This window comes from Enoplosus armatus, chromosome 3, assembly GCF_043641665.1.
Source record: "Enoplosus armatus isolate fEnoArm2 chromosome 3, fEnoArm2.hap1, whole genome shotgun sequence".
Classification (NCBI taxonomy): Eukaryota; Metazoa; Chordata; class Actinopteri; order Centrarchiformes; family Enoplosidae; genus Enoplosus; species Enoplosus armatus.
The window spans coordinates 754558-780990 of NC_092182.1; the positions used below are offsets into that span (position 1 = coordinate 754558).

At 43.0% G+C, this 26433-nt stretch overlaps 1 protein-coding gene across 1 annotated transcript in view; it reads left to right on the forward strand.

Annotated features, from left to right (window-relative positions):
* cdk18 (cyclin dependent kinase 18) overlaps positions 1-26433 on the forward strand; it is a 44995-nt gene that overhangs the window by 13873 nt on the left and 4689 nt on the right. The window contains exons 2-15 of the mRNA XM_070902075.1: positions 3984-4128; positions 12874-13010; positions 16344-16475; positions 17038-17094; positions 18186-18300; positions 19257-19351; positions 19457-19519; positions 20037-20160; positions 20723-20843; positions 23258-23355; positions 23492-23597; positions 25537-25579; positions 25668-25758; positions 26076-26153. Coding sequence (XP_070758176.1) covers positions 4011-4128; positions 12874-13010; positions 16344-16475; positions 17038-17094; positions 18186-18300; positions 19257-19351; positions 19457-19519; positions 20037-20160; positions 20723-20843; positions 23258-23355; positions 23492-23597; positions 25537-25579; positions 25668-25758; positions 26076-26153 — 1378 coding nt within the window. The 5' untranslated portion in view covers positions 3984-4010. The remainder of the gene's footprint in view (positions 1-3983; positions 4129-12873; positions 13011-16343; positions 16476-17037; positions 17095-18185; positions 18301-19256; positions 19352-19456; positions 19520-20036; positions 20161-20722; positions 20844-23257; positions 23356-23491; positions 23598-25536; positions 25580-25667; positions 25759-26075; positions 26154-26433) is intronic.

The following is a 26433-nucleotide window of genomic DNA, read 5'->3' on the forward strand; positions in this document are numbered from 1 at the left end:
GAAGTTCAGCTGGGCGGTGATGGAATCGCAGGGACCAAATACTAAACCATAACAGGACTCGAGAAACATCCACAACAAAAGCTACATCTGCAAAAGCTGCATTTCCAATGCTTGATATTCCACTCAGACCATCAGATCTAGAATCGCCAACAGCGGTCTATCCCCTGGACTCACACTAAAGAATCTCCGGTCTCCTTCCCACTACCCTCGGAGAAAGCCTTTTATATTTTCTCGTGTAAAATGTGTTGCAGGATGAGAATGACCAAATCTCAAAATGTATTAATAGCGCAGTATGTTAGTTGTAACAGCTATGAAAGTGTCCTGTGTAATCCTGAACCCAGATACAATAGCACTTATTTGACTGAGAGCGCTGAATAGATAAAGCGGTAGAGCATCCGTGAAAAGACGCTGGAACAGAAGAGTAAAGGTCAATTTTCATCCGCATCATAACAATACACACCGTCCTCCTCCTCACAACAAACCCAACTAGAGGGACCCAGCACTGTTACTCAGCTTGTTACACAAAGAGGTTTTTGTACTGTGGCTTTTCCAACACGATTGTCTGTTTTTAGAGCACAGCGTCAACTGCTATTGTTCATCTGAACTCCTGTATGAAGTGTAGTAGAGATACTGTATACATATATATATAGCTCTACCCTGCTGACACACTGGGGAAGTCTGCCTTCACAAACGCTGCCTCGCAGATTCTCAAAGGCAAAAAAGAAAAAAACGTCACACAACCACAAACGCACCAAACCTTTAGCCAAGCCGAGTGGTATTGATTTCTCTCTGCAGAGTAAGCCTCTTTCTTTCCTCCATTCTTAACCCCTTAATCTGCTTTATAGCTGATCGCTTTCTATTATACCGGTTTCCTAAACTTATAGACTTCTCTGATACTGTGTGTTTTGTCTGACAGCTAACATATAGCATCACCGTCACAATATGTCTGCAGCAAATGGTTGCTGCTAAGACATCTGTATGTGTTCGAAATAGACGTGAACGGCACCATTACTCTCTCTCGAGATGGACGGAATATGCGTGCGACTGAGCCAAAAGCATTTTCCAGCCCTGAAATACAAAGCTGAGGTCTCTGCTCAGCGTGGTTCCCTCTCCATCGAAGAGTCACATGAGTTGAATTTGATTGATTTCTAAAGGCTTCTCCAGTTCGGAATTAGAAATCCTCCCTTTCTCCGCACTGATCTGGGGATTATTTGCTTCCACCGTCGTCTTTTGAGCCGCTTCCTCTCCTCCACTGGCTCTTCAATTTATGGCTGCCACCCACGCTTCTCTGGCTCTGAGAATGCCTTCGTTATTTTCTCTTAACTCCCAGGCCTTTGTGCAAATCTTACACCTTTATATATATATATATATATATATATATATATATATATATATATATATATATATATATATATACACACCTTTTTCCTCTAGGAATGAAAGCGCATAATTAGTTTGGTGTCTTAATCTGATCTCACAATCTTTGCACTTTTTGACTTAAACCAATTGTTTGTGCACAAAACCCATGGTGCTATTTTATTATAAAATAACATTTCATTTTTTTTTAAAGGCGCCCTGTGGAGTTTTCTTGTAAACAAACATAAGCTATGTTTACATTCAGAGTTACCAGCCAAAATATAGTTTGTATCCTGGCACTGAGTGCATTACCTTCCTCGTGAAACACTCGCAAAGGTAAGTGTTTTAAACTGACACAATCCTTGTCAACTGAACAGAGCTGGCTGGCAGTGCTGAGGATGAAAACAATAATTTTAGTAACATTCATTCAGACTTTGTCAGAGCCCATGTTTGGCTCTCTCCACGCTATTCGTTCTCTTCATTTGTGTGATCGGAGGGGAAGCCAAATGTTGCAGCATGTACAGAAATGAAGAAATAACAAGAGGGAGAAAAACTGTGTTTTCTTGTGTCTATGCAGCGGGTGTGCTTGCAGACACAATGCTACAATTTCATGACTGTCCAGCTTAAATGTGGAATATAGAAATAAAGCAACTTGTTAGAAACCAGTAAAATGCACGTCACACAGATAGACAAGTAGGCTCTATCTAGCTACATGACCCCATTCCAGACTTCCCTCATTCTGGGTATTATATCAATAACGTATGAAAGTCCTGCTGTTTACATCAAAATATGCCGAGTAGACACTCAATATCTGCCAGATATCTCGCATTAAACCTCATATCAAATTGTCAATCCAGGATTTAATAAGTACCATGAGTCAGCCACACAAGATTATGAAAAGAGACTCAGCACACCTGTTTGTAATTACTCTTCTCTGAACTATCACAAGGGAAACACCTAATCCCATTATTCTGCTCTGTACAGCCATGAGGACGCTGTATGCGCTCTTACTTTTCATCTTCACCAGATTCTGTGCAAAACTACGTACCACCTTATTAAAATCCAGGGCTCTGGCCTGGGGTCAGTCTCACAGAGATATATTTTAGACTGGTCTGCAGTGTTAGGCCAGGCTAAATTTTTGCATCTTAGACCTGTCTAATGCAAGTCAGGCTGTTTCACAAAAATAAAAACCTTATTTGGAGCTTAAAAAGTTAGCCACCCTACCCCCAGGCTAACTCTGAACTGTAAGAGCCAAGTTTCCATGGTAACAGCCAGAGACACCTGCTGACCAGTGGCACCAAATGACAAAAAAAAATGGAAAAGGAAAATATGGCTTGTTGAGAAGCAAGCAGTGAGAAGGAAAACGTTTTTTAGAGATCAGTGAGGACATCGTCCTGAGCCTGCCTCTGATGCTCGTGTTCACTGTGGGATTAACTCTCTTTAATGTAGACATAAATAACCCCCCCCCCCCCCCCCGAATGATTTACTTCTTTTTTTTGTATTGTTGGACTGACCGTAAAGTATCCTCGTAATTGTTTGATTCTTCCTGGAGGCAAGCGATCTGTTGGGAGCGAAGCGAGCTAAGCGGTTTGAAAACGGTTGCTAGGTCAGCCATGTTTTTTTGTTTAGTTGTCAAGAAGGAGACAGCTTTGTGATACATTTAGACACCTCTCTGAAGTCTGACTTTTGGTTATATCAAAGCCGGAATCTTTGTGAAACGGGGCTCGCTATATCCTAATAGGTAATTTGGCGCTCGGAACTAACAGGAAGTTCAGAAAGCCTCATACTGTTTCAAACGGTATCACGTTGTTGGTTAGAGGGTCGTTGCTGCTAGTTGGGGTGGACCGTTACCACATAGATCTGGATGCACCCAGGCACTTTGTGTGCATTTTGATGAAGTCTGTGTGCATTTCTGCGCATGTATTTTGCATATGTGTTTATGGCATGTTCCTGATTGGACACATTGTGCTGGTATATACAGTAATGTCCTGATGGTTTATTCAGGCCCAAAAAATAACAGAAGGGAATGTGGAGTCTTGCTGTAATTGAACTCACCATACACATCTCTTAGCCCTCACAATAATGAGCAGAAACACACACACACACAGAGGCACAAATCCATGTCAGTAAAGGAAGCACGCAGACCAGAGAAGAAGACGGAGAACAAAAAGATGAGTGGGAAAGACATGCAGGAGAGAAAGCTAACTAGTGGGGCCGGCTGTGGTTATGTAACCTACGGAGGGAGAGACTATATTGATCAGATGCTTTCCTGCTGCTTTCTGCCTCATTACCAGGTGACACAGAAGACTGTCTTTGGTCAAGCTGCGCAAAAAGATCCATCACAGCTGCACAGCATGCTCTGCGGCTTGTATCAAGTAGGCAGTGTACTGGGTACTGTTTACACTCATCCATGGTGTACATTTAAGTTCTGTACATTATAAAAACAGTTCAAATGTATTCAGAAAATCCTCATTTCTGTCTGCAGCTACACATAACAAATACTGCAACCTTTCATTTTCCCTTCAAGAAAAAAGCATCAAAGAATGTGTTGACGTACGTACGGTACGCACTGATGGATTGGAGGGTTGATTGTGTATTGTTTTGCTTTCTCTCTCTGTCTCTTTTAGTCTCCCAGAGTCTGCTCTTCAAGCACCATGAACAAGATGAAGAACTTCAAGAGGCGTTTCTCTCTTTCCGTTCCTCGCACTGAGACCATCGAGGAGAACGAGTTCACTGAGCAGATCAACCAGCTCAACATACGGCACACTCAGGGTGAGAACCCCTATTTCCCCATTCAGCCGTGGGGAGCCTGTTCATAACCCTAAACATATACTCCCTCATTTTGTTTGGGTCCAAAGTGTTGAAGTGAAACCAAAACCAAAACCAACGCTATAGCCAGGCAGAATGCTGATATTGGACCCAAACCCAATATTACACTTGATTACAACATTTTTTTGATATGCTTTCCAAAACCTGTGCATAGCTAGTACAATGATTAAAGTCTGATTAAAGTTAAAGCTGCACTAATCAATAATTCTATATTAGCAACTGACCAGGACTCACAGTCACAGAGAATTGTCACTCGACTCTGTAGTTCCCCCGAGCTTTAAGGAGTAGTTTCCGCATCCTCCAGCTCATGGTTTCGGTTTTGTGGCCCATACCTTTATTGTTTTGGTTCAGTCTCGCCGTTCTCATGAACCCTGTTTTCAGCAGCAGCAGCAAGCAAGTTAGGGTTAGGTGGTGCATTTAGCAGCGAAACAGCCAGATATTTCCCTCAGGGGATGATGGAGGCCGAAATAGAACTTAAAGGAGAGAAAATAGACATTCATCAGGTGGCCAGAACTACGACTCCAATCAAATGTAATGTTGCTCTGTCTGCTGGGTGTGTAAACTGTTAACATGCTAACGTGTTAGCCGTAACAACTTTATTGGTGATATATCATTATTGTTGAGCGTGTTGCGCAGCCCCCAAGTGCAGCTTTAAGCGCCTTGGTAATGTTATGAACAGCAAAAAGCCAAAGTTACTCGTAGGTCTGAGGTGGATGAAAAGTTCCTTCTCCAGCATTTAAATCTGACATGACAGTACACATTCATCCAAAACCCACTTCCACACCTGCATTTCCTACCTAGCTAAATTGTACACTGCTTGTTGCGCTGGCACTAACCCTGAGGTTAGCATCGCCCTGGTTCCCTCCACAAAAAGCCAATGGGATTGTTCCACAGGACTTTGGCTTATTGCAGAAAATAAGCTCTTTGGCAAAACAAAAGTTTATGATACTCACACGTTTTGTTCAGCAAGATAATCTTCACTAATGAACACCACTTTTATGAGTTTTGAAGCATAAATGGAATCACCAGAAGTAAAAAGCTAACGTTAGGCTACAAAGGAACTCCACCACGGTCGCATCACTTCAACATCACCACCGCTGAGCTTCACTTTGAAGAGAATTTAGATAGATATAGATACATAGACAGATAGATATAGAGTGTAAACACAGCAACTGTTGAGCCATGTATGTTGGTTCTGGTTCTGTTGCCAGATGACGATATTTTTTGTGACTCCACTCCTACCTGAGGGATTTCAGTTTCTGACAGGGTGACCACAGTGGCTAACATTTTATAACCAATAAACCACTGGTTGATTAAGCATGTTCAATGTCCTGAACCGTGAGCTCTACTTCCTTGTGCCTTTCGGTCCCTGTGCGAATGAACAGCTCTAATAATAGAGCACATACTGCAATCTCGTTCTGGGTTTTAAGACCAAATACAAAAGCCTTCCTTGCTTCCGTGTCTGTAGCGGACCTTCACAGATTAACTGGGATTTTTCCAGCTTTGACTGGTACCACCACCGGCGCTGAGCCACAGTGGATCAGCAGGCTTCAAAGGGAAATGAGGGTTATGGTGGGATAAGTAGGGGTAAATAATGCAAAGGGACTGAATGCATTCTGCATTAGGTTTTTCGAGTGTCTCTGTTTTATTATGCAGAGTTTGACCGTGAAGACATGGAATAACAATGAATTGGCTGAAGACATTAGATCGCAGAACTACCAGGATGGTTGACGCTTTCATCCTACACGCTGTCATCACTGTGCATTGTTGTTTATGGCTGTTTGCTTTAAGGTGGGAAATAAATCCCCGATATGATGCTTTATATTTATGCAAAAAAAAAAGCCACTAAACATGTAGAGTCAATAGAAGTAGAGAAGCGGATCATGCGCGACGCAAGGTCACGGTTGAAATTGCCGCGAGTCAAGTGCACAAGCTTTACAGTGTGTTTCATCAGACCTGCTTGTGCATTACCACTCAAGTCAACTAATCAAAAACAGGCAACTAAAGCTTCTGCCTCCTGTGCGAACATAGAGTTCATTTACTGTAAGAGAGATTGCTATGCAGCTGCCTGACCGAGAGAGAAGCAGCTGGATATGTAGTTTAAACCCCCCAGAGTACTGGGTTCTGTCTGCATCACTGTCTGCTCCTGAAGGTCAGGAGAGAGGTAACCAGACAGAGAGAGAGAGGACAAAGAAAGAAAAGCGACAGTGTTTGTCCCAAACCCAGCAGCCGTCTGACGTTTACATCTCCTCTCTAAGCTTTTCCCGGTCACCTCTCTTTTCTATTTGGCTCTCCTCTCTCCTATGCGAGGGATTATATCATGCACCCGCAGCGTTATCCACAACATATGCAGCTGCTTAGATGGAAAACATCATCTGACATTTCTACAAGGATATAATCATCACATGCCCAGAACATTTCTGTGGCAAGAAGACATTTTGCAAATGCTCCATCCAGTGAATAATAAGGGTGATGTGGTATGTTAAAAGGAATGATTTGACATTTTGGGAAATATGTTAATTAGCTTGAATGCCGAGTGTTGATTAGCTTAGCATAGAGAACTGCTTGCCTAGCTGTGTCCAGAGATCAAAAATGTGTCTACCAACACCTCTAAAGCTCACTAATTGTAAGTTGTATCTGGCTTGTTTGATACGTACACAAACAGAAACACAAAAACAACAATATGTGGTTTTAGGGGGAGTTCATAACTGTAACTATTTCTTAAAATATTGCAATTTTTTTTTTTACATTTGTGGTTGTTGGTTTCTGATTCTCTGACACGTTTAAAAAAAAAAAAAAAAAAAAAAGCAGCTGGATCGAACTGACAAACACAAAAACAGTCAGTCAGTCTCAGATCACTGAGCACAATGAACTCATTAGCACACACACATAAGATACAGTAACACATGAACACAACATACATGCAAAATGTCATTAATGCTAGTCTGGTCAGATGTTATGGACTTTTTTTCTTTTAGATTAATACAAACACAGGTATACTCCCTGACTAACCACTAATATTTCACATTAGGCAGAATCCTCTCGTTCACTCTCCATCTATTAGTCCACTTAAAGCTGGTTGAGAGTAATCACATAAGTCACAGTGTCACATCAGCGCTCTGACGAGATCTTCCTCTTGATTAGAGTTAAAAACCTCCAATCCTCATTAAAGGAACAGCAAACATATTATTCTAGTCAGTTGATTAACATCAGCTCTATGAGACCGTGAGTTGGTTGACTCTTCAAATGATCAAACCCAAAGTCACAAAGCTTTCATTAGCAAGCAGGTGGAATGTTTCTTATCTTTGTTATGTTGACTGGCTGCTGTCCAATGCATGCTGCCATTTGCTTTTACAGGAAAGGTACCTTCGCCGCCATTCCCATCAATCCACCTCATCTAACCAGCTTGACCACCTGATTAACCACAGTTAAAGCCACCCTGCAGAGTTTTCTTGTAAATGTTCTAAGTTAAATAGTACCCACTTTGATAATTGATAACAATTTTCTTTGCCATGTGGGTGCAGAGCAACAAGCTAAACACATATTATCACATTACAAAGCTGTTACGGTCAAAGTGTTAGCAAACAGATGCATTCAGCACACACAGAGCAACATTAGCAACATCATTTGGAGTCATGTTTCTGGCCTATGTAATGTTACCTGGTGAATGTCCAATCCTTACTTTCCTTTCAGCTCTCCTTTTTGTCTCCACTAACTAAAATATCTGGCTCTTTAGTTACTAAATACTCCACTTTGTTCAATAGTTGCACATTGTTGATTTAAATATATTGATTAGTGCAGCTTTGAAGTCGAGATTAAATGACTAATTCCCTTTTAACCCTCTTAGATCACATCCCCGGTCATATTATGCACCTATCTAACAATATATGCCAGAAGAAATGACAAAAATTCTGTTCCTTTGTATTTTTATATCAAAATTCAATCAAGTTTTTCTTTTCTTCTGTATAACAAAATATGCTTGCATAAGCTTGAACCAACCAATTTCAACCAATAATATTCACCTTTCAGCGGTACAGAGCTAAGATTCATTAGTTAACGAGCTAGCGACAGCATGGTACTTCGGCTTGAACCAAATTCCTCCCAACGTTAAATCCCGCCTATCTCTCCTGTTTCACCAGGAAATACAGTACGTTACAATATGAAAGGTAACAAATGTGTTGAATGCGTTTTCTTCCAGTAAAACATGGACAAGTTGATTTTTTTTATTTTTATATTTTGCATGGTTTACAGTAATGTTTGCTAGCTGGCTCTCTTCTTCCTCCATGCCTTCGCTTTCGTGTTGCCATAGTTTCTTGGCACATTAGCATCATCACATCATCACGTCGATCACAGGAATAGCGTCAAACCATCAGCAGGAGTGTATAACGCTAGTATTCAAAACCTCCTCAGGGTATCTTTAAATATAAAAGTTTTCTATTTCAGCTTTAAACAAGACTGATTTTTAATAGACAGACACAAAATAGTCATGCATATATATATATATGTATCTATATATATATATATAGATACATATATATAAATATTTGTGGGTTATGAGTGAACCGTTTTGACAGCTATTGGATGGATTGCCTTGAAATTTGAGACAGTAATGCATCAGCTTTAGTGCTAATCAACAAATGTTAGCATGCTAACAGACTAAACTACGATGGTGACCGTGGTGAACAGTATACCAGATAAAACATCAGCATGGCAGCATTGTCGTTGCGAGCACGTTAGCATGCTGATGTTAGCATTTAGCTCAAAGCTAGTCTCACAGAGCCGCTAGCATGGCTGTATTCACAGCAATTTTTCATCAAGGTTTTGGGCGCTGAAGGTGACTTAAAATGAGTGCTTGGAAAATGTGTGTCTTGTCCTTGAGCAAGGCACTTAGCCTTACGTTGCTTGAGGGCTGTACGGACCGGCGTGTAGGTTTAAATGTGTGTGATATGAAAATGTTCTCAAACATAAGGGGTTCATTCTGCCATTATTTGTGAAGCTTATTCCCCAACACTTTATTATTATTTCCTTCCTGACTCCTCTCCGCCTCCGCCACCCTCTCACTGTAACCACAGTTTCAGATGGAGCCGCCGCAAAAACGTCATGTGGTGCACCATATTGGATTGTCCTTTTCCTCACAAGATGTCTAGCAGGCATCCATCCATATCTCACAGCAATCAGGCACTGTGTCCATGTGTGTGTGTGTGTGTGTGTGTGTGTGCTCATATCAATGTCGCCTTTACTGACCTTAATTAGCATCGGGAGATCAAAGGAGCGCTGTAGCTGTGATATTCAAATGACCAGCAAACAGGTCGGCATTTCATCCCCCAGCCCATTTAGACTGCCAATCAATCTGAAACAGGGTGGCCTGTCAGCAGCCACGCCATAGCACCATTAGCAGACATCTTAAAACCTGAGAGCCACATTGGCCTTGTGTGTGTGTATGTGTGTGTTCAACACCCGTAGTATGAGAAAGGCCGTTGGTCGTGCAGTTAATATTAATGTTTGTGTGTATCAGAATCAGAATCAGAAATATTCTGATGCTGCTGAGGGGGGGTTATACAGTTACCGGTGTTCCTATTCAAGAGTAGAAAGCAGCATACATTTAGAAATGAGAGTATGTACAAAATAAGATATAAAAAATAAGAAATACAAAATAAAAAATATCCACGTTTACAATATTTAAGTGAAAAATAAAAGTAAAAAAATATACACAACAACAATGTATATGTCTGTATATGTATGTGTTGCACTGGTATAAATAAAGAATAAATAATGAGTTAGTTGTTGCTGACAGAGGTGAAATAGGTCCATATTTTCAGTCTGTTTCTTCTGAGTGTCTGACACTCAGAGGGAGGAGTTGAACAGTTTGATGGCCACAGGCAGGACTGATTTCCTGTGGCGCTCTGTTGTACATTTGGGAGGAATGAGTCTCCCACTGAAGCTGCTTTTGTGCCTGACCAGTACGTCATGGAGAGGATGTGAGACATTGTCCTCCAAGATGACCCGCAGCTTGGACAGCATCATCCCTATAGTAGTCCGCCACCCGCAGCCTGCTGCCCCAGCATGCAACAGCATAGAGGATAGCACTGGCCACCACAGACTCATAGAACATCCTCAGCATAGTCAGGCAGATGTTGAAGGACCTCAGCCGCCTTCTTGCAGAGGGCATTAGTGTTCTTCACCCAGTCCAGTTTATTGTCAATGTGAACTCCCAGGTACTTGTAATCCTCTACAATGTCCACACTGACCCCCTGGATGGAAACAGGGGTCATCGGCACCTTGGTCCTCCTCAGATCCACAGTCAGCTCCTTTTGTCTTTGTCACGTTGAGTTGCAGGTGGTTCTGCTCGCACCATGCGACAAAGTTGTCCACAGCAGCCCTGTACTCCTCCTCATCACCCTTACTGATACATCCAACTATTGAGTCATCAGAAACCTTCTGAAGATGGCAGGTCTCAGTGCAGTAGCTGAAGTCTGTGGTGTAGACGGTGAAGAGGAAGGGAGAGAGGACAGTCCCCTGCGGGGCCCCGGTGTTGCTGACCACTCTGTCTGACACACAGTGTTGTAAGCGCACATACTGTGGTCTGCCAGTCAGGTAGTTGACAATCCAGGACACGAGGGGGGCATCCACCTGCATCTCCGTCAGCTTCTCACCCAGTAGAGCCGGACGGGTGGTGTTGAACGCACTGGAGAAGTCAAAAAACATGACTCTCACAGTGCTCGCCGGCTTATCCAGGTGGGCGTAGACGCGGTCGAGCAGGTAGATGATGGCATCCTCAACTCCAAGTCGGGGCAGATAGGCGAACTGAAGGGGGTCCATATGTACATCCACATACATCTAAACGTGTGTGTGTGTGTGTGTGTGTGTTAAAAGGGAGGCATTAAAGAGTTATGTGAGACCTGCTTCCCTTGTGAGCCACGGTCCCCATGGAAACAAGGAGTTTAAGCGCTTCATGTTTCACCTCGGGAGGGAACAGTTGTAACACACACATATGGAGAAACATGTCCACTTCACACAACCCACTCGCCATACTGGCGAGGCGGCCAACACACGCACGCCATTGACAGATCAAACTGCAGCTGCAACCTCACAACAGGTAGCATTCAAAAGACACCGACCAGGCATCAAACACACATCACATACAGTGTTGTAGGATGAAGATCAAAGTCCCGTTCCTCCCACCGCACTGGCTGGATAGCTGTCACGCTGCAGTGCTGGTGTGTTCACTGTGTGTCCACAGTGTTAACTGCCATCTCCTCTGTGGTCTTGCATAAGCCTTGTCTCTGAAAACAGCAAGCTGAGGGTCCATTGTGTGCTTGTGTACAATCATTATGCCTTTGTTTGTTTGTTTTGTGCAGATATGTCGCGTATTTCCTTCTTGAACTTTGTTAATGGCGTCTTCGCTATCGGCAGTCTCAGCTGACATCAGAAACTTGCAGGAGAAAACGCATGTAGCCAAAGACGCACAGCAACCAGTCGCCGCTTTCACTGCAGCTGTTGTAGCCCTGACGTGCGGTCACATGTCTGAGAAGGGGCATGTCGGCTACGGCGTAGCAACAGAGGCTTAAGACGATAAGAACTTTAAATCCTTATGTTTGAGGTCATTTAGAAACAGTGACACCATTACACAGTTTGCCCACCAGAGAACACTGACTAGTTGTTTTTTTTAGCTGCTAAACGTCACTCACTCATATCATGGTCCCAATTATTTGAAGTAGATTTAATCCAATACAAGCTAATCATGCACATATTTGACATATTAAGGCGTTATAAACTTGTTAACTCGCGTAAACTTGCCTATCGACAATCCAAGACAAGGAGCAAACATTGCAAATGTTGACAAGGAGCAACATTAGCATTCATTTGGAGCCATGTTCCAATATTCACCCTCCTTTTACCTCTGTTTTGGTCTTCACCAGAAAGATATCTGGCTCATAAGCTGTTTAACGTCAGCTCCATAACTCTGATTAAGAAATTGTAGCATGTGGTATGCAAACAAAATATGCAGTATGCCAAAAACACCCGGATGTCGTACTGATTTGGAAAAAATCTCCAGTGTGCATCGGACCAGTCTGCCTCGCTTTACTGTCTCTCACCCAGTTGCTGAATCTTCAACAAGGCCTCACTTTTTTGTTTGTTCTTGCAAGGGCATAACACCTGCATGATTATTACGCCCACTTTCCGGCTAAAGCCTGGCTGGGGCATACTGCAAAATGAATTGATTTGACATTTCATTTTCATACTGCATTCTCTCTGAAAAGCATGCTGTATGTACTGCATTCCTCACACTGCATTTGTCGTTAGTATGTGGTAGGCGGTTCCATTTGCAGCAACTGTCTCTGTGGCGTAACTATATAACTATGGGAAAACCTAAACAGTGGAGAAACATAAGGAGTGCAGATGCTTCCACACAGCACAGGGCACAAGGTGTCAAACAATGGGTATAAACAGCAAAAAATAATGTGGATGTTATGCTATGGCCTTCACTGTTGGTTATAAAAGCAACTGAACACAGTTTTTGGATGACGTGTTGAATTCCAGAGACTTGGAGAATCTATGCCATTGATCATTGAGGCACTTCTGAAAGCTTGTGGTGGCCCGACACACCATCAGGTTTTCCTTTGTCACCCCCCCCCCCCCCCCCCGTGCATCAGCAAATGTTGAATGCTTGTGTTTCTCCTCTGTCAGGTCTGTCTCCAGACAGGCTGGGTCTTCCATCTCATGACGCCAGCCCGGTGACTCCTGAGCCAACAACACCGGGAGCTCAGTCTCCATCCCACCTCCACTACCACAGCAAGGCCCAGCACAGACGTTTCTCCATGGAGGTAAGCAGGGGCTCAAAGAGCGGCTGTAGGAGGACACAGGTTCATATGACAGATGAGGGGTTAACAGGCGTGAACAGGCGTTCACTTTGATTTCCGGGTCATGCTGTAGTGACATGCTGCCGAGCTTTTCTTGCCACAGTAATTTACATGTTGCTGATCAAGCTGACAGGAAACTGTCTAGGTTCAGGCACAATAAAGGTTAGCCTGACGGAGAGATAAACAGTGGCACAAGTAGTTTGTTCTCCAGTTTAAACTCTTCATTTCTCCATTTCCACCTCTGCCAGCTCAATGAGATGAGTCACCTCAGAATCTTTCAACCCTCCCCAAAGCACCAGACTTTTTATTGGAAATGTGAGTGAGTTCACCGTTCCACCTTTTCAGAAAAAGTCCCCGCGGAGCGTGATTCACTTCAAGTCTTTCTCAAGCTCCGCACGACTCGCACCAGACAGTCAAGTGAAGCTGTGCCAGAGGACTTGTGCTGTGAAGACAGCAATAATGGTGCAACAGTGAGAGGGGCTGGGAGCATAGGCAATCTGGATAACTTCATTCAACAAGCATAAGAAATGTATGTGCCTCTGTCAAATAAAAGGGTTTACAAGCTGTAACTAATGGCTGCATAGCTAATTAATTCTTGACTTTGGGCAGACCATTAAATCAGCCAAATAAAATGACAAAAATCACCCCAAAAAGACCCACCTTATAACATTACTACACATTTGCGTTGTACTGTTTGTCATAATGCATCAGTTAGTATCATGGATCGTGTTAACTGGTGGAGTAATTTGGCAAGCTAGCCAACTAACAGATCCACTCAGGTAGTATTTTGCTGTATTTTGGTAGTACTTTATCTAAGGTTGGCCAGCTAGCTGTAACTTAGCTACACTGCATGGATCTGGCCTTGATTGCTTCGTACCGTTAGCTGATGAAGTGATTTGTATTCGGCAAGCTCGCCAATTTATCAGCCAGATTAGCCCTGGGAGTCTGGGTGAATTAGCTGACATTATCCACTCAAGACAGCATTTTGCTACGTCAGCTAGCTAGCAATTCGTCCGCATTAGTAAGCAAGCTACGTGGACGCGCGTTGGGCCCTTTGTTTTGGTGGGTGCCGGTAGTTTGTTGACGTTAGCGGACTCCGTTTCTAAGCTTATGTTAGCTAGCGTTGCACACTGTTTGGGCTGTGGGGGAGCTGAACGTGGAGCTGAAGAGAGGCTAAGTATTCAGGGAGCGCGCACGACGTCACCTCCTTTGGATTGTCTCGGAAAATTTGTCTGAAGTCCTTCACGCTGAAGTCAGTCCACAGGGTGTTATAGGCGACCGAGAAAGTCGGGGCGTCCTCATCATATTTTTAAGTGAAGTTACACTCTGTTCACACATTGGAAATAAAAAGCAATTAATGCATGTAAATTGTTGCATATTGTTACAAATAGTACCCTTAATAAGGACAATTTTATGATTTGTCTATGATTTGTCAGAACGACCTTTCCAATGAACAGTTCAGCCATTTACCCTCTGGAAAAGAGCTACAGAACATTCAGACCAAAATCGATTCATTAACTCATTAACATTTACAAGCGCAGACATGACTCATTATTGTAGTGGAAGAGCCCTTCATTAATTAATGACTTCTTAACATTTAAAGGCCCCGCACAGCCATGATACACCCGCATAGGTGTTGACTTTTGATACTTTTGACCTGAGCAAATCAATCAATCAATCAAAAAAACAAGAAACACCTGATGGCTTATTGAATGAGAATGCTGTGACATTATCAGTTAGTCATAATTTGAGTTTCCTGACTCTCGTGGATGTGTTGGTAGCTAACTAGCTAGCTAAGAAAGTGTGAAGCATGTAAATGAGAGTGGAATTGTTCAAAATCATATATTTCTCTGGCTAGCTGTGTCCCCATCCTTCCAGTCTTTATGCTATGCTAACTCAATTTCACGTTTAGCTATGTCAACTCCTGGTAAAACAGCAAGCACGCTCCCTTTCCAAATCGTGTGAATTTGTGGATTTTGGTTTGGCTTTGCAGCTCTTTTCCAGAAGCTAAGAGATCAAACTGTCCTTTGGAGGGGTCTTTTCTAAGAGCTAACTAAAAAGACGAAACAAGTTGTGTTATATTATATATTGTTATTATACACCAGCCAAATGAATAGTTTAGTCTAAAAGTTAGACAGCGTAGATGGAGAACTTCAATCAAATCTCCCCGCTGGGGATCAGTTAAAGGTTGATCTTATCTTAACTTGTTGAATGAGCCACCAAACACAAATTCACCGGGGGGGTGGGGGGGGGGGCACACTGCTGACATCAGCTTGCAGGATAGATAGCTAATTAGCTGCACAGCTTCAGCACACTTGGGTCCTGTTAGATGCTGCTGTGGTTCTTACTCTTTAATACCACCAACAACTCGCTGTCTGTCCATGACATGGAGCTGCAGCGCAAGTCTGTTTACTTTGACTCTTGGTCCCTATGGTGTAACACTGGCAGCCTGCCAGCTGCTGTCAATCAAACAGGCTGTTTTAATAATAAAACACGTTGAAAAAACAAAAAAAAAACACTGACATTATTTTTAACTACAGAAAGGGATGACTAAATGTGATTTCAGTAGTTCACACAACGTCTACACAGGCCGTGTAGTAAAAGCGGCACTTTAGCAGTAGCAGCTTCAGTGCAGCGTCCGTGTCAACACAGGGTGCATTCAGGCACAGCATTTAGTGTAGGTCACCTGAGCTTTGGCAATGCTCAGAACCGTGATACACAATCACTGCAGTTTTGCACGCACGGCGAAAGAGAATAGACACTGTGAAACAGTGTCGACAGTGCAGACAACTCTATTTATCAAAATAGAAGCGTACTTTCAATTTCAGTTTCATTTATATAGCACCAAATCGCAACAGGTTTCCTCATGACACTTTACACATAGAGCAGGTCTAGACTGTACTCTTTACATTATTACAGAGACAGTCAGAGACAGATGACTGAAAAGTGTAGCTGAAGCTGTGAATGCCTGTTTTTTTGTGGATTCCTAAATTATTTAGTGACCATTAATAAAGTGTAAATTAGGCCTAATTAGAATGTGGTACCATGTACAGAAATGAATACATTCTGAAACTAAACGGAAAAACCCAAACAACTGGACTTGTTACCGTGTTACACTCGCAATCGTAATAATGCTGGTCAGTATTGGTAACTGACATAAGGACATAGCAGTTTAACAGCAGTCGGAGTCTCATATGACACGAGGTTTGTTGTATTTTTGAGTAAAAAAAAAAAAAAGGAAACTAACAGACCAACAGACAACACGATATAAACCTTGGTGCGTTTGACCTCCTTCAGGACGTCAGCAAGCGCATGTCTCTGCCCATGGACATCCGCCTGCCTCCGGAGTTCCTCAAGAAACTGCAGCTGGAGAGCGAAAACTCACCCCTCTGCAAACCTCCGAGTCGCATGTCTCGACGGGCTTCTCTGGTTAGTGCTCTGTATTTACTTCGTACTTAGCTATTTTGGATATGGTAGAATGTTATGCACAAATAACCCTAGGCCTGTGGAGCGTTAACAATTTGACAGTGGTCATTGTTTCCTGTCATACTGACCACTGTCAGGCTTTTTGTTTATCTAACTCACTCAAAGAAATCTCATTTTAGCAACCGTAATGGCCTCTTGTTTGTTTCACAATCCATTTGATAGATTAGTCTTGAACCAGCAAATGTCTCATATTTCCTCTCTGCAAATTACTAGTCGTCTTATCTTGCCTTCCTGTTGTTATTGTTATTATTATTATTATTATTGTGCTCCTTCTGTATTAATATTACAATGAGTCCATTTATTTCCTCTGATATTTCTCTGCATTAAGAGGCATCTGTTTCCTGCTGATGGAGTGAACAAAGATTTTTTCTTGATTGGCTTTAGAGAGCGTGAGCTAATTCATGCAAATGTGATCTTTTGACTGTTTCTCAGGTATAATCAGAGGAGAAGAATCACAACAGTGAACACTATGTGATTAATCTAGTCTTTTTCTTGTTGCCTCCAGTCTGACATTGGCTTTGGGAAGCTGGAGACGTACGTGAAGCTCGGCAAACTGGGAGAGGTACGTCTCCTACCATTCACCTTTAACCCTTTTTCAGGCGAGTGTACGGCCGCTACAGCCACTGCGGCCCCCGAGCAATACCGTGAAGCTAAAGTGAACTCTTAGAACAGGAACAAAGCATCTCTCTCTGGTGTATAATGTAGACCCCGCTGACCACAAGTTGTGCGCGAGTCTTCATTATGCTTATCAGGCTTGCTGTGGGGGGGGGGGGGGCTGTCAGGCCTCTCAGGGGATACACGAGCCTGTCAAAGTGCACATACAGCTTCAACAAGACAAACTACAGTTTTACCCACGTGTCAACTTCCTTGCTTCATTTCAGCGAGAATAAAACACTGCGCTCACACCATGTGCTCAGACGTGCTGCAGGATCACAGTGCAGTGGATGAGGAGGGCTGTTAAGACTGCACCATTTATCTCTTTTAATGTTTTGGGCTTTTTTGCCCCAAGGGGTAAGGAATGATTAGTGACACAAGCTGTCTGCATTAGTCTCAGTCACAAGGCTCGGCAGCAGAGAACAGCAGTGGTGACGGATCAAAAAGAGCTGCTTTTGTCGTCAATTATCACAACCTGTGGTTCAAAGAGGCACGGCTCGGTTAATATTGCAGTGGAGCACAGTGATTCGTGCATGTGAGCGTTGTGAGAGTACCTCCTTTGCTCCGCTTCGTTTTCTCAATGTCCAGAAAAGGTTTTGCCCCCTGCTCAGCCTGCAGTAGCTGATCTACAGTTGTCAGAACACCTACAACCAACTGCATAATGATAGAAGAATCTTCAGCAGCGCGAAGACGGGATACATGAGGGATAATCACGAGCGAGGAAGATGAGCTGTGATAGTCGGTGATCAGGAAATCCCAATAATTAGATCCCAAAGAAACAACAATGGACTCAGTTAAAGCCTGTTTGGACTATGGAAGATTATGAGAAATTAAACAGGCAGAGAGAGTAAACACATTCCAATCAAATTTACTTTATTTTTTTTAGAAAAGAGACGTACCTGCTGCCAACCTGAGTAACAGCTCTTTAGAATATAGTATTATCAGAAAGTCAGTTCTGTGTGTGTGTGTGTGTGTGTGTGTGTGTGTGTTTGTTCATAGGGGACGTATGCCACAGTGTTCAAAGGACGGAGCAAACTAACAGAGAACCTGGTGGCGTTGAAGGAGATTCGGCTGGAGCACGAGGAGGGAGCACCTTGCACTGCTATCAGAGAGGGTACACACACATCAACACACACACACACACACACACACACGTCAACACACATGCACACATATTTTCCAGTCTGGGGATTCTGCCCACGGGTGGATAATAATTCAATTTTTCGGGCGAGCCGAATGGTGAACTCACTTTATAAGGTCTGTCCCACTCAGCTGATTCAAAGGAACACTGCATGCGTTCACTCAGAAAATGGACATTGGTTTCAGCTTTCTGATTTTCCACTTCTGTTTCTAAATCAGAAATACCAATATGCAGTGTTTTATCAGCTATAATGTAATGGTTGCAACAACAAATCTACTGCAGAATCAATAATCTGTCAAAGATGTCAGGCTGCATGAAACTTTGGGGGAAGAATTGATGATACAGGTGTTCGCAGGCGTCTCACCCGCCCACATCGCTGACAGACTGACCTCAAGTCCTCCTTCATGTGCGTGAAGTGGAGTGTGCTTGTGTGCCGATGAACGTTATTTATATGTATGATGCAATGTACAAATGAGATGGAGGAACAGAGGAAAATGAACATGGGGGGAAAAAAGTAAAGTAACTGCGGAACAGCTTCAGGGAGACCTCTGAAATTAACGATTAACTGTTCGATTTTTTTAATCTCTTTATCAAGTTTCATCTGCGTTTTTTAAAGCTTTATAGACGTCCTGCAACGCAAGTGTTGTATCATTTCCTCTTCAGTCTTACGATTAATCATGACACCACTACACACGTTGCTATTCTGTAGGACACAGCAGCCGAGTTTAGACTAAACCTCAGAGTAGAGTTTAAACTGCTGCCTCTGAGGATACAGCAATGGAGTTGAATTCAGTTGATGAGTGTTTATTGTGATGAGATTGTTTTCCAGTGGCCCCTACTTTTGCTGTTGTTGAGCCGGAGGGCACATTTTTAGGTTCCTGGAGGAAACGGCGCAACCCATCTTTCCTTCTCTCTGTCGAAACCCCCAGTGTCCCTGCTGAAGAACCTGAAGCACGCCAACATCGTCACACTGCACGACATCATCCACACCGACCGCTGCCTCACTCTGGTGTTCGAGTATCTGGTGAGTATATCGGCAGTTCGGCGCGCAGGTGTCCTCGCAATTACAGGAGCGGAATACGGATGGATTTAAGCGTGAGCGCTGTGGCTGTTGTGTCTTGTCTTGCAGGACAGTGATCTGAAACAGTACTTGGACAACTGCGGGAATCTCATGAGCATGCATAACGTCAAGGTGAGCCCCCCTGTCATCAGCAGCAGCAGCACCGGATGTCAAACACCACAGACAGTATACCAGAGAGAGAGAGGGTATCGTATCGGTTACACCTGTTGACTTTCATTCAAATTCAGCATTTGCAGCTGGTTATTCTCAACACAAGAAGCAAATAATCAAGTAAAATGATCTGTTAGTTTTGTCTTGGTCGGGACTAAGTGATATTTTACCCTTTCATTCTACGATTCTGTTGGATTTCTGCTCTTATTTCCGAAGTAACTTCTCTATTTTGAGAACATGAATATGTTGTCATTGTTTCGGTTCCAGGGCTTCGGGGGACAGGAGGGGTCAGAGGGGGGGAGGGGAGACTTGAATAGCTAATTCTGTTGATTGTTTGATGAAGGTTGACGAAGGTCATAGGTTAGAGGTTTATTACCGGCTAAGGTGCCAGCAGCGGTTTTAAAAATCCGTATTCCATTTTTAACATTATATGCATACAGACGTCTAATTTTCATCATTTCCCTTTTTCTCCCTACAGATCTTCATGTTTCAGCTGCTGCGTGGTCTGTCCTACTGCCACAAGAGGAAAATCCTCCACAGAGACCTGAAGCCTCAGAACTTGCTCATCAACGACAGGGGCGAGCTCAAACTGGCCGACTTCGGTAGGAGAGACAGCGCGCTTACATGCGGCAATGCACGCATACGGACAAAAGCAAACGTGGCCCCAGACACCTGGGAATAAGATTCCCACGTTTCCCGCCACGATTGCTTTCCAATTATATTTTACTGCCACTCTGAGATCTTTTGTCCCGATTACTTTAGCACCCTTACTTCCTGTATCCTAGCAACTGTGCCCCTGCCTCTGAGTTTTCTCAGTTTTGTGCTGGAGGTGGGTAGATAGACCCACCAGTATTCCCTGAATATTTTTCCACAGTTTTAACTAAACACAGAATATGAGCTGGTAGAGGGTGTACATGTTAAGATGCTGTGAGGTGTTACTGGTCGCACCTCATGCTCTGATACAGCTTTACCCCACTATATGAGGCCTAATGCACAATACTTAAGGCTCTCATTTCGAGAGAATGTTGCTACAAAGGTAGCGCCAAAGTGAAAGAGGTTGAACATTTGCACAAAAAGCAGGCTTGCCCAAATCGCCTTACGAAAGCCAATCTGCCGTTACTGACGTCTCGCATCGTTAGACCCTGACCCTGTTGTGTTGTCCAGGTCTGGCAAGGGCCAAGTCCGTCCCCACCAAGACCTACTCCAATGAAGTGGTAACCCTATGGTATCGGCCCCCCGACGTGCTGCTGGGCTCTACAGAATACTCCACGCCCATCGACATGTGGTGAGTAGTGCAACGCGGACGTCAACAAGCCTGGCATACTGATCCACAGTGTCACAATGAACGTCTGCTCACTCGGGTAGACTAGACCTACCACACTGCAAACCGTCCCAACTGTGACATGTAGAAGCATGCTGGAGCAAACACCGTGTTGGGGCCTCGCAGAGGCTCTAAACCTAAAAGGAGATAGTAAATAACATGCAGCTGCTTTGCTTTTGTAGATTTAAATATGATGCAAAAAATAATGTACTCTGTATATACTAATGTATTATGTGTATTTGTGCATTTGTGGATAGGTGTGGATCACCAAAAATACACAAAATACAAAGGGAGACACAATGTTGCCTGGCCTCGATCCAGGACCGTCATACTATGTGTTACAAATCCGGCATCGTCCTGTCAGTAACTTTGACATTTCAGACACTGAGCACCTCATGAAGTTTGTTTGGGGCACAATGTTGAACATGTTAACTCACCAGTGGGTAGTTAATCTTATTAGCAACTCATAAGCTTGGGAAAAACAACCCAAATGCAACTAATTGCTCACATCAGCAGAGCACTCAGCGCTGCCACTGGTGGAAGACAGATTACAGTAATACTTCCGAATCTAACGAGAGTCTCCTTCATACGTCTGCTGGCCACCACCTTCGGCAGGAAGAAATCTGTGATTTTACAAGGCTTATAATGACTTTTCACGGAGGAGAACGTTCTTGGTGAGGAGGATTGCCTACCATCCTGTGAGTTTGTATTTTTCAACACTCAACGCTCATTTTCAACAAGAGTCATCTCACAACACTTTACTGTGGAAGTATTCTGGTGTCTTTATTCAAATTGCAATGCATTTTGGCAATTGGCAATTCAATGAGCAAAATGGCTACGCAATCCTCAAGAATGAAAAATTCAAATGAAAGCTCAATCAATTGCATTTCATACTGCTGTGTCTTTTTTTGGGTCTCTTTATTCAAATAGAAATGCCTTTTGCAATCGGCAATTTGATGTGCCAGCAAAACAGCACCCCCAGTTTATTGCATTTACGTTTAGCATTTACATTTACTTGATACCACGTTCTTTTGGTGTCAAAAGAACCCCCCCCCCCCCCCAACACACACACACACACACACACACACACTCTGTTCATTTTAAATTTTAATCTAAATAACTCAAACTGAATTGAGGATTGCATTGCCACTCTGCATACTGAATTGCCAATTGCAAAATACATTTTTAAATTGCACGGCCAAAATGCTCATTGAATTGCTAATTCAATATGCACTGCAATTTGAATAAAGAGACCACAAAAAAAATTAAAAAAAACATGGCAATATGAAACGCAACTGATTGAGCTTTCATTTGGATTTTCAGTCTAAATAATTCAAACTGTATTGAGGATTGCGGTGCCACTTTGCATATTGAATTGCCAATCGCATCATGCATTGCAATTTGAATGGAGAGGCCAAAAAACGTCCATACTTTACATATAGAGCAGGTTTAGATTATTGCAGAGACCCAACAGTTCCCAGTAATACATTTCAGTGACTGAAATAAGTTACAAGAGATGGTTGTTCAGGACTGTGACACACAGTATGACAGGGCTAATTGGTGCCACATGAATGCTTTTGTACTGCTGGACAAACTGTGTCACCTTCATGTTTTTGACCAAGCATATTAATTTGCTGAGATCTAAAAGTCTGTATGTGTACGTTTTGACATGTTTGACTTTCATGACTGACTACTGGTGGTATTAATCCTCTCGTCTGGGATCTGAGGGAAAGTGAGAGCAGCTGGGTTGAAAGCAACACATAGACTATACGCTAGTTTTGGCTGAGACTGTATAATTTGTCTGCCATCTGCACCTGGATCTGAACAAAGCTGAGAAACTCAGCACATAGCCGCCCCCCCCCACAAAAAAGTGTGACGCCTGGACCTGAGCTTTGCTGTTTACTTGGTAAATTAGATGACTGTCGAACAGCTTGAGGATTATCCAGGATTTCTATGAATCATGCCTATCTATTAAAACCTCCCAGGTTATTAGCAGAGAGATGAGTCACTCGTCATACAATGGAGCGTAAAATCTGCGCTCACTTTCCGTATATATCTTTGCTCATTAGTAGTTTGTCGTGGTGAGAAAGCCCGCACTGCTCTGGCGAACCACTGAGGATTAAATGTGGCTCTCTAGCAACGCGACACCTAGCCACGTATCCTCTCATCAGGCCACAGGGTGCCTCTTCAACTCGCCATCCTGGATGGAACAAAAGGATGCACTGTGCCCACTCACACCGCACGTGTTTGCACTCATGATCAGCGCCCTTTGAAGTGTGTGTGTCGAACGCGGCCCCGTCTAGAGCTCTGTGGCGTTGGAGGACTGTTTGTTGTTTGCTTCGCCTCCCCGTGCCTTCACCTCCTCCCTCCTCTCCCAGGGGCGTGGGCTGTATCCTGTACGAGATGGCAACAGGTCGCCCCATGTTTCCTGGTGCCACGGTGAAGGAGGAGCTACACCTCGTTTTTAGGCTCATAGGTAAGATAGCAGCACATTATGATAACATCCTACAGGATGAAATCAAGTAATATAGGAAGTAAGAACAAGTAATACGTGTGACGGTGTCCTGTGGCAGCAGACGGGCCATGCCTTTCTTTGTTTCTTGGTCTTCCAGGCACTCCAACAGAGGACACCTGGCCTGGTATCAGCAGTAATGAGGAGTTTCGGTCTTACCTCTTTCCTCAATACAGACCTCAAGCTCTCATCAACCACGTGCCCAGGTAACACACTGCAACAAAAAACGAACAACTGCTAGCGGCTCAATGAGGCTGCTCTTTAGCTGGTATAACATTACCACGTTCACTGTCTTAGTTAAGCTCGTTAGCATGTTAACAATTGCTAATTAGGTCTAAATACAAAGCTGCAGCTGAGGCTGATGGGAGTGTCGGTTTGGTCATTAACTAAAGTTAAGTCGAGCTAAAATGTCGACTTGATGACGGCGGCAGGTGACGGTATAGACCATACATCACGCTCAGGGCGGGAAGCTCAAATGCCGTTGGTTGAATGCTAACGTAAGCTGTTGTCAAACGTTAGCTGTTGGGTTTTCAAATATGTTGTTTTACCTTTAAAAGATTGGCCGGATGTCCCTCCAGATTTTTGCTATCTATTGTCTTTTCAGTTGCTGATCAATGGAGAAGAAGCGGTGAAATTATAACGAACACAGCAGCACAACATGACAAAAGCATTTGAGCTTCCCACCCTGAGTGTGACGTCAGAGGGAAATGGCCACCGTGAGAATATTGTCAATAAGTTTTTGACCATTCACTCTGAGGAGGACATGAATGTGTGAACCAAATTCAATGGCAATCCATCCAATATATATACAGTGCTTAACAAATGTATTAGACCACCACCCAGTGTAAGGTGTTTGCCACTGCTGCCCTAAATGAACAGTATTGCTGATTACCAAAATATTTGATGTTTCTGTAATGGTTAATCCACCAGTATGTGCAAGCCAAGCTCTTTAATCAAAATGATATCTTTAATGGTAAAATATAATTATTGTTGTTATCCATGAATTCTCAAATTTACTGTTTTACAAAAAAGCTGAAAAAAATAGTAAAGCACCTTATTATTTTTTGATTGAGATGCCAAATTACAGTTATTTACTTGCATTCCTGAACAGAAACATTTGTTTTGTGGTTGCAAGAATGCAAGCTGTTATCAGGGCCAAAGGAGGTCATACAAAATATTAAGATGTTTGGTTAATATATGTGAATAAGGACTATTTAGTTGTTCCAGTTTGTTATTTGCCTAATAAATAACAATACAATTTTTAGTTTGAAACAAGTTTTTGACAGATTTCTAAAATATTTTTTTGTTTTCTCATTTTTACGACAGGTGGTCTAATAAGTTTGTTAAGCACTGTATATATATATATATATCGTCTGAGAACCATGGATACCTGGGTACAAGACCAATCCGTCTGGTAGATGCTGAGATAGGTCACTAGACAAGTTCAAACTTTTAGGACATCAGGATATCGTTCCTCAGTCAGTCTGTGTGAATATAGAGATAATGAAGAGAAGGCAGGATGTGGCCTTATCCCTGTACTATCGTCCATCTACACAAATGAATCTATGAATCCTGACATGATGACATGGCCTCAGTTGTCCCTCTTTAGAAAACAGACCCCTTAAGTGAAGTTGAGTATTTGGCCACAACACAAGCCCAGACTTGGTGCAAAGCACAGCTATTTGGAGATTACTGTTAATAGGACTAAATAAATGATTATTTGTGCCAAGCGGGATTTCATAACAGGGCCTGTTGTACTTGCCAGCCAACTTGTTGAAACTGTGTCTTACAGTTCTACAGTTCCGGGGCTGCCAATCCAACTTCTCTGAAAATATAGTTGGTATTTTCAGAGAAGCTGCTTTGCACACAACAGCTTTTTCTTCTCAGGATAATCAACAGCTTTCAAGTTAGTCGGTCAGTTTTAGAAATAGTTTACAAGTCTGTGATTGAGAGTGTTTTACCATAAATTTTTTTTATATATGTTACATGTTCTAATGCCACTTTTATGTTTTGGTGAGTTGAAGACCCATTTCCACTCTTGTATAAGTTGTATTCTATTCTAGGTGTTCTCTGCTCTTTTGGTTAGTTGCATTTAGCTGAACAGTCAATAATACAAGCTGAACTCGTTTGCTCTGTCTCCTTCAGGTTGGACACGGAGGGGATCGACCTGCTGTCTGCTCTGCTGCTGGTATGAGACGACAGCACAGTGACCTTCACTCACAGGGACATGTGATTCCAGAGACGTTTAATCAGCTGCTTTTGTATTCTGATTGCAGTACGACACCAGGAGCAGAATCTCCTCTGAGGCCGCTCTACGACATCCCTACTTCCTGAGTCTAGGGGATAACGTACACAATTTGGCAGACAGTAAGACGCGCACACACACTATGAACAGTGCCATTTCGGCGGTGGGCTTTCAAAAAAAACCCAAAAAACATCACAACAGTTGAATCATGTGTTTTTGTTCGATTCTTAGAAGTTCACATGTCAAGCTAAAACCTCAGATTATATGATAAGGATAAGGTGTATCGTGTGAGTACAGCTATGGTACATGTGGCACTTTTTCCATTCCCGCATCAAAGCCGCACAGATAATTGTATGCAGTATCAGTAGAGTAGTAGTAGTCTTTTTTTTCTTTTTTTTCTGGGCTCCTGAGTTCGGTCTCTCTCCGCTCTTTGTTTCAGCTGCTTCAGTGTTTTCCCTCAGAGAGGTGCAGCTCCAGAAGGACCCAGGCCACCGCAGCTCGGTGTTTCAGCCTTTAAGTAAGATTCCTGCCACGCAATCTCACAACAAGTTTCGGTCAAGTCGCCGTTATTGGAAGCCACTCACGGCTTTACATAGTGGGCAGCTATGCACATAATGTGGGTACAGTGTTGGACCGTGGTGAGCATTCACATTTTTCCCCCCTTATATCCTCATAGTCTTAAGTTTTATATTACACATAATGAGACCAGCCCATTAGAAGCTGCTACAGAAAATGTGGGTCTCCAACACTGTAAGCTTCCTGAATTGTCCAGAACGAAACAGAAGTATATCCAGCTC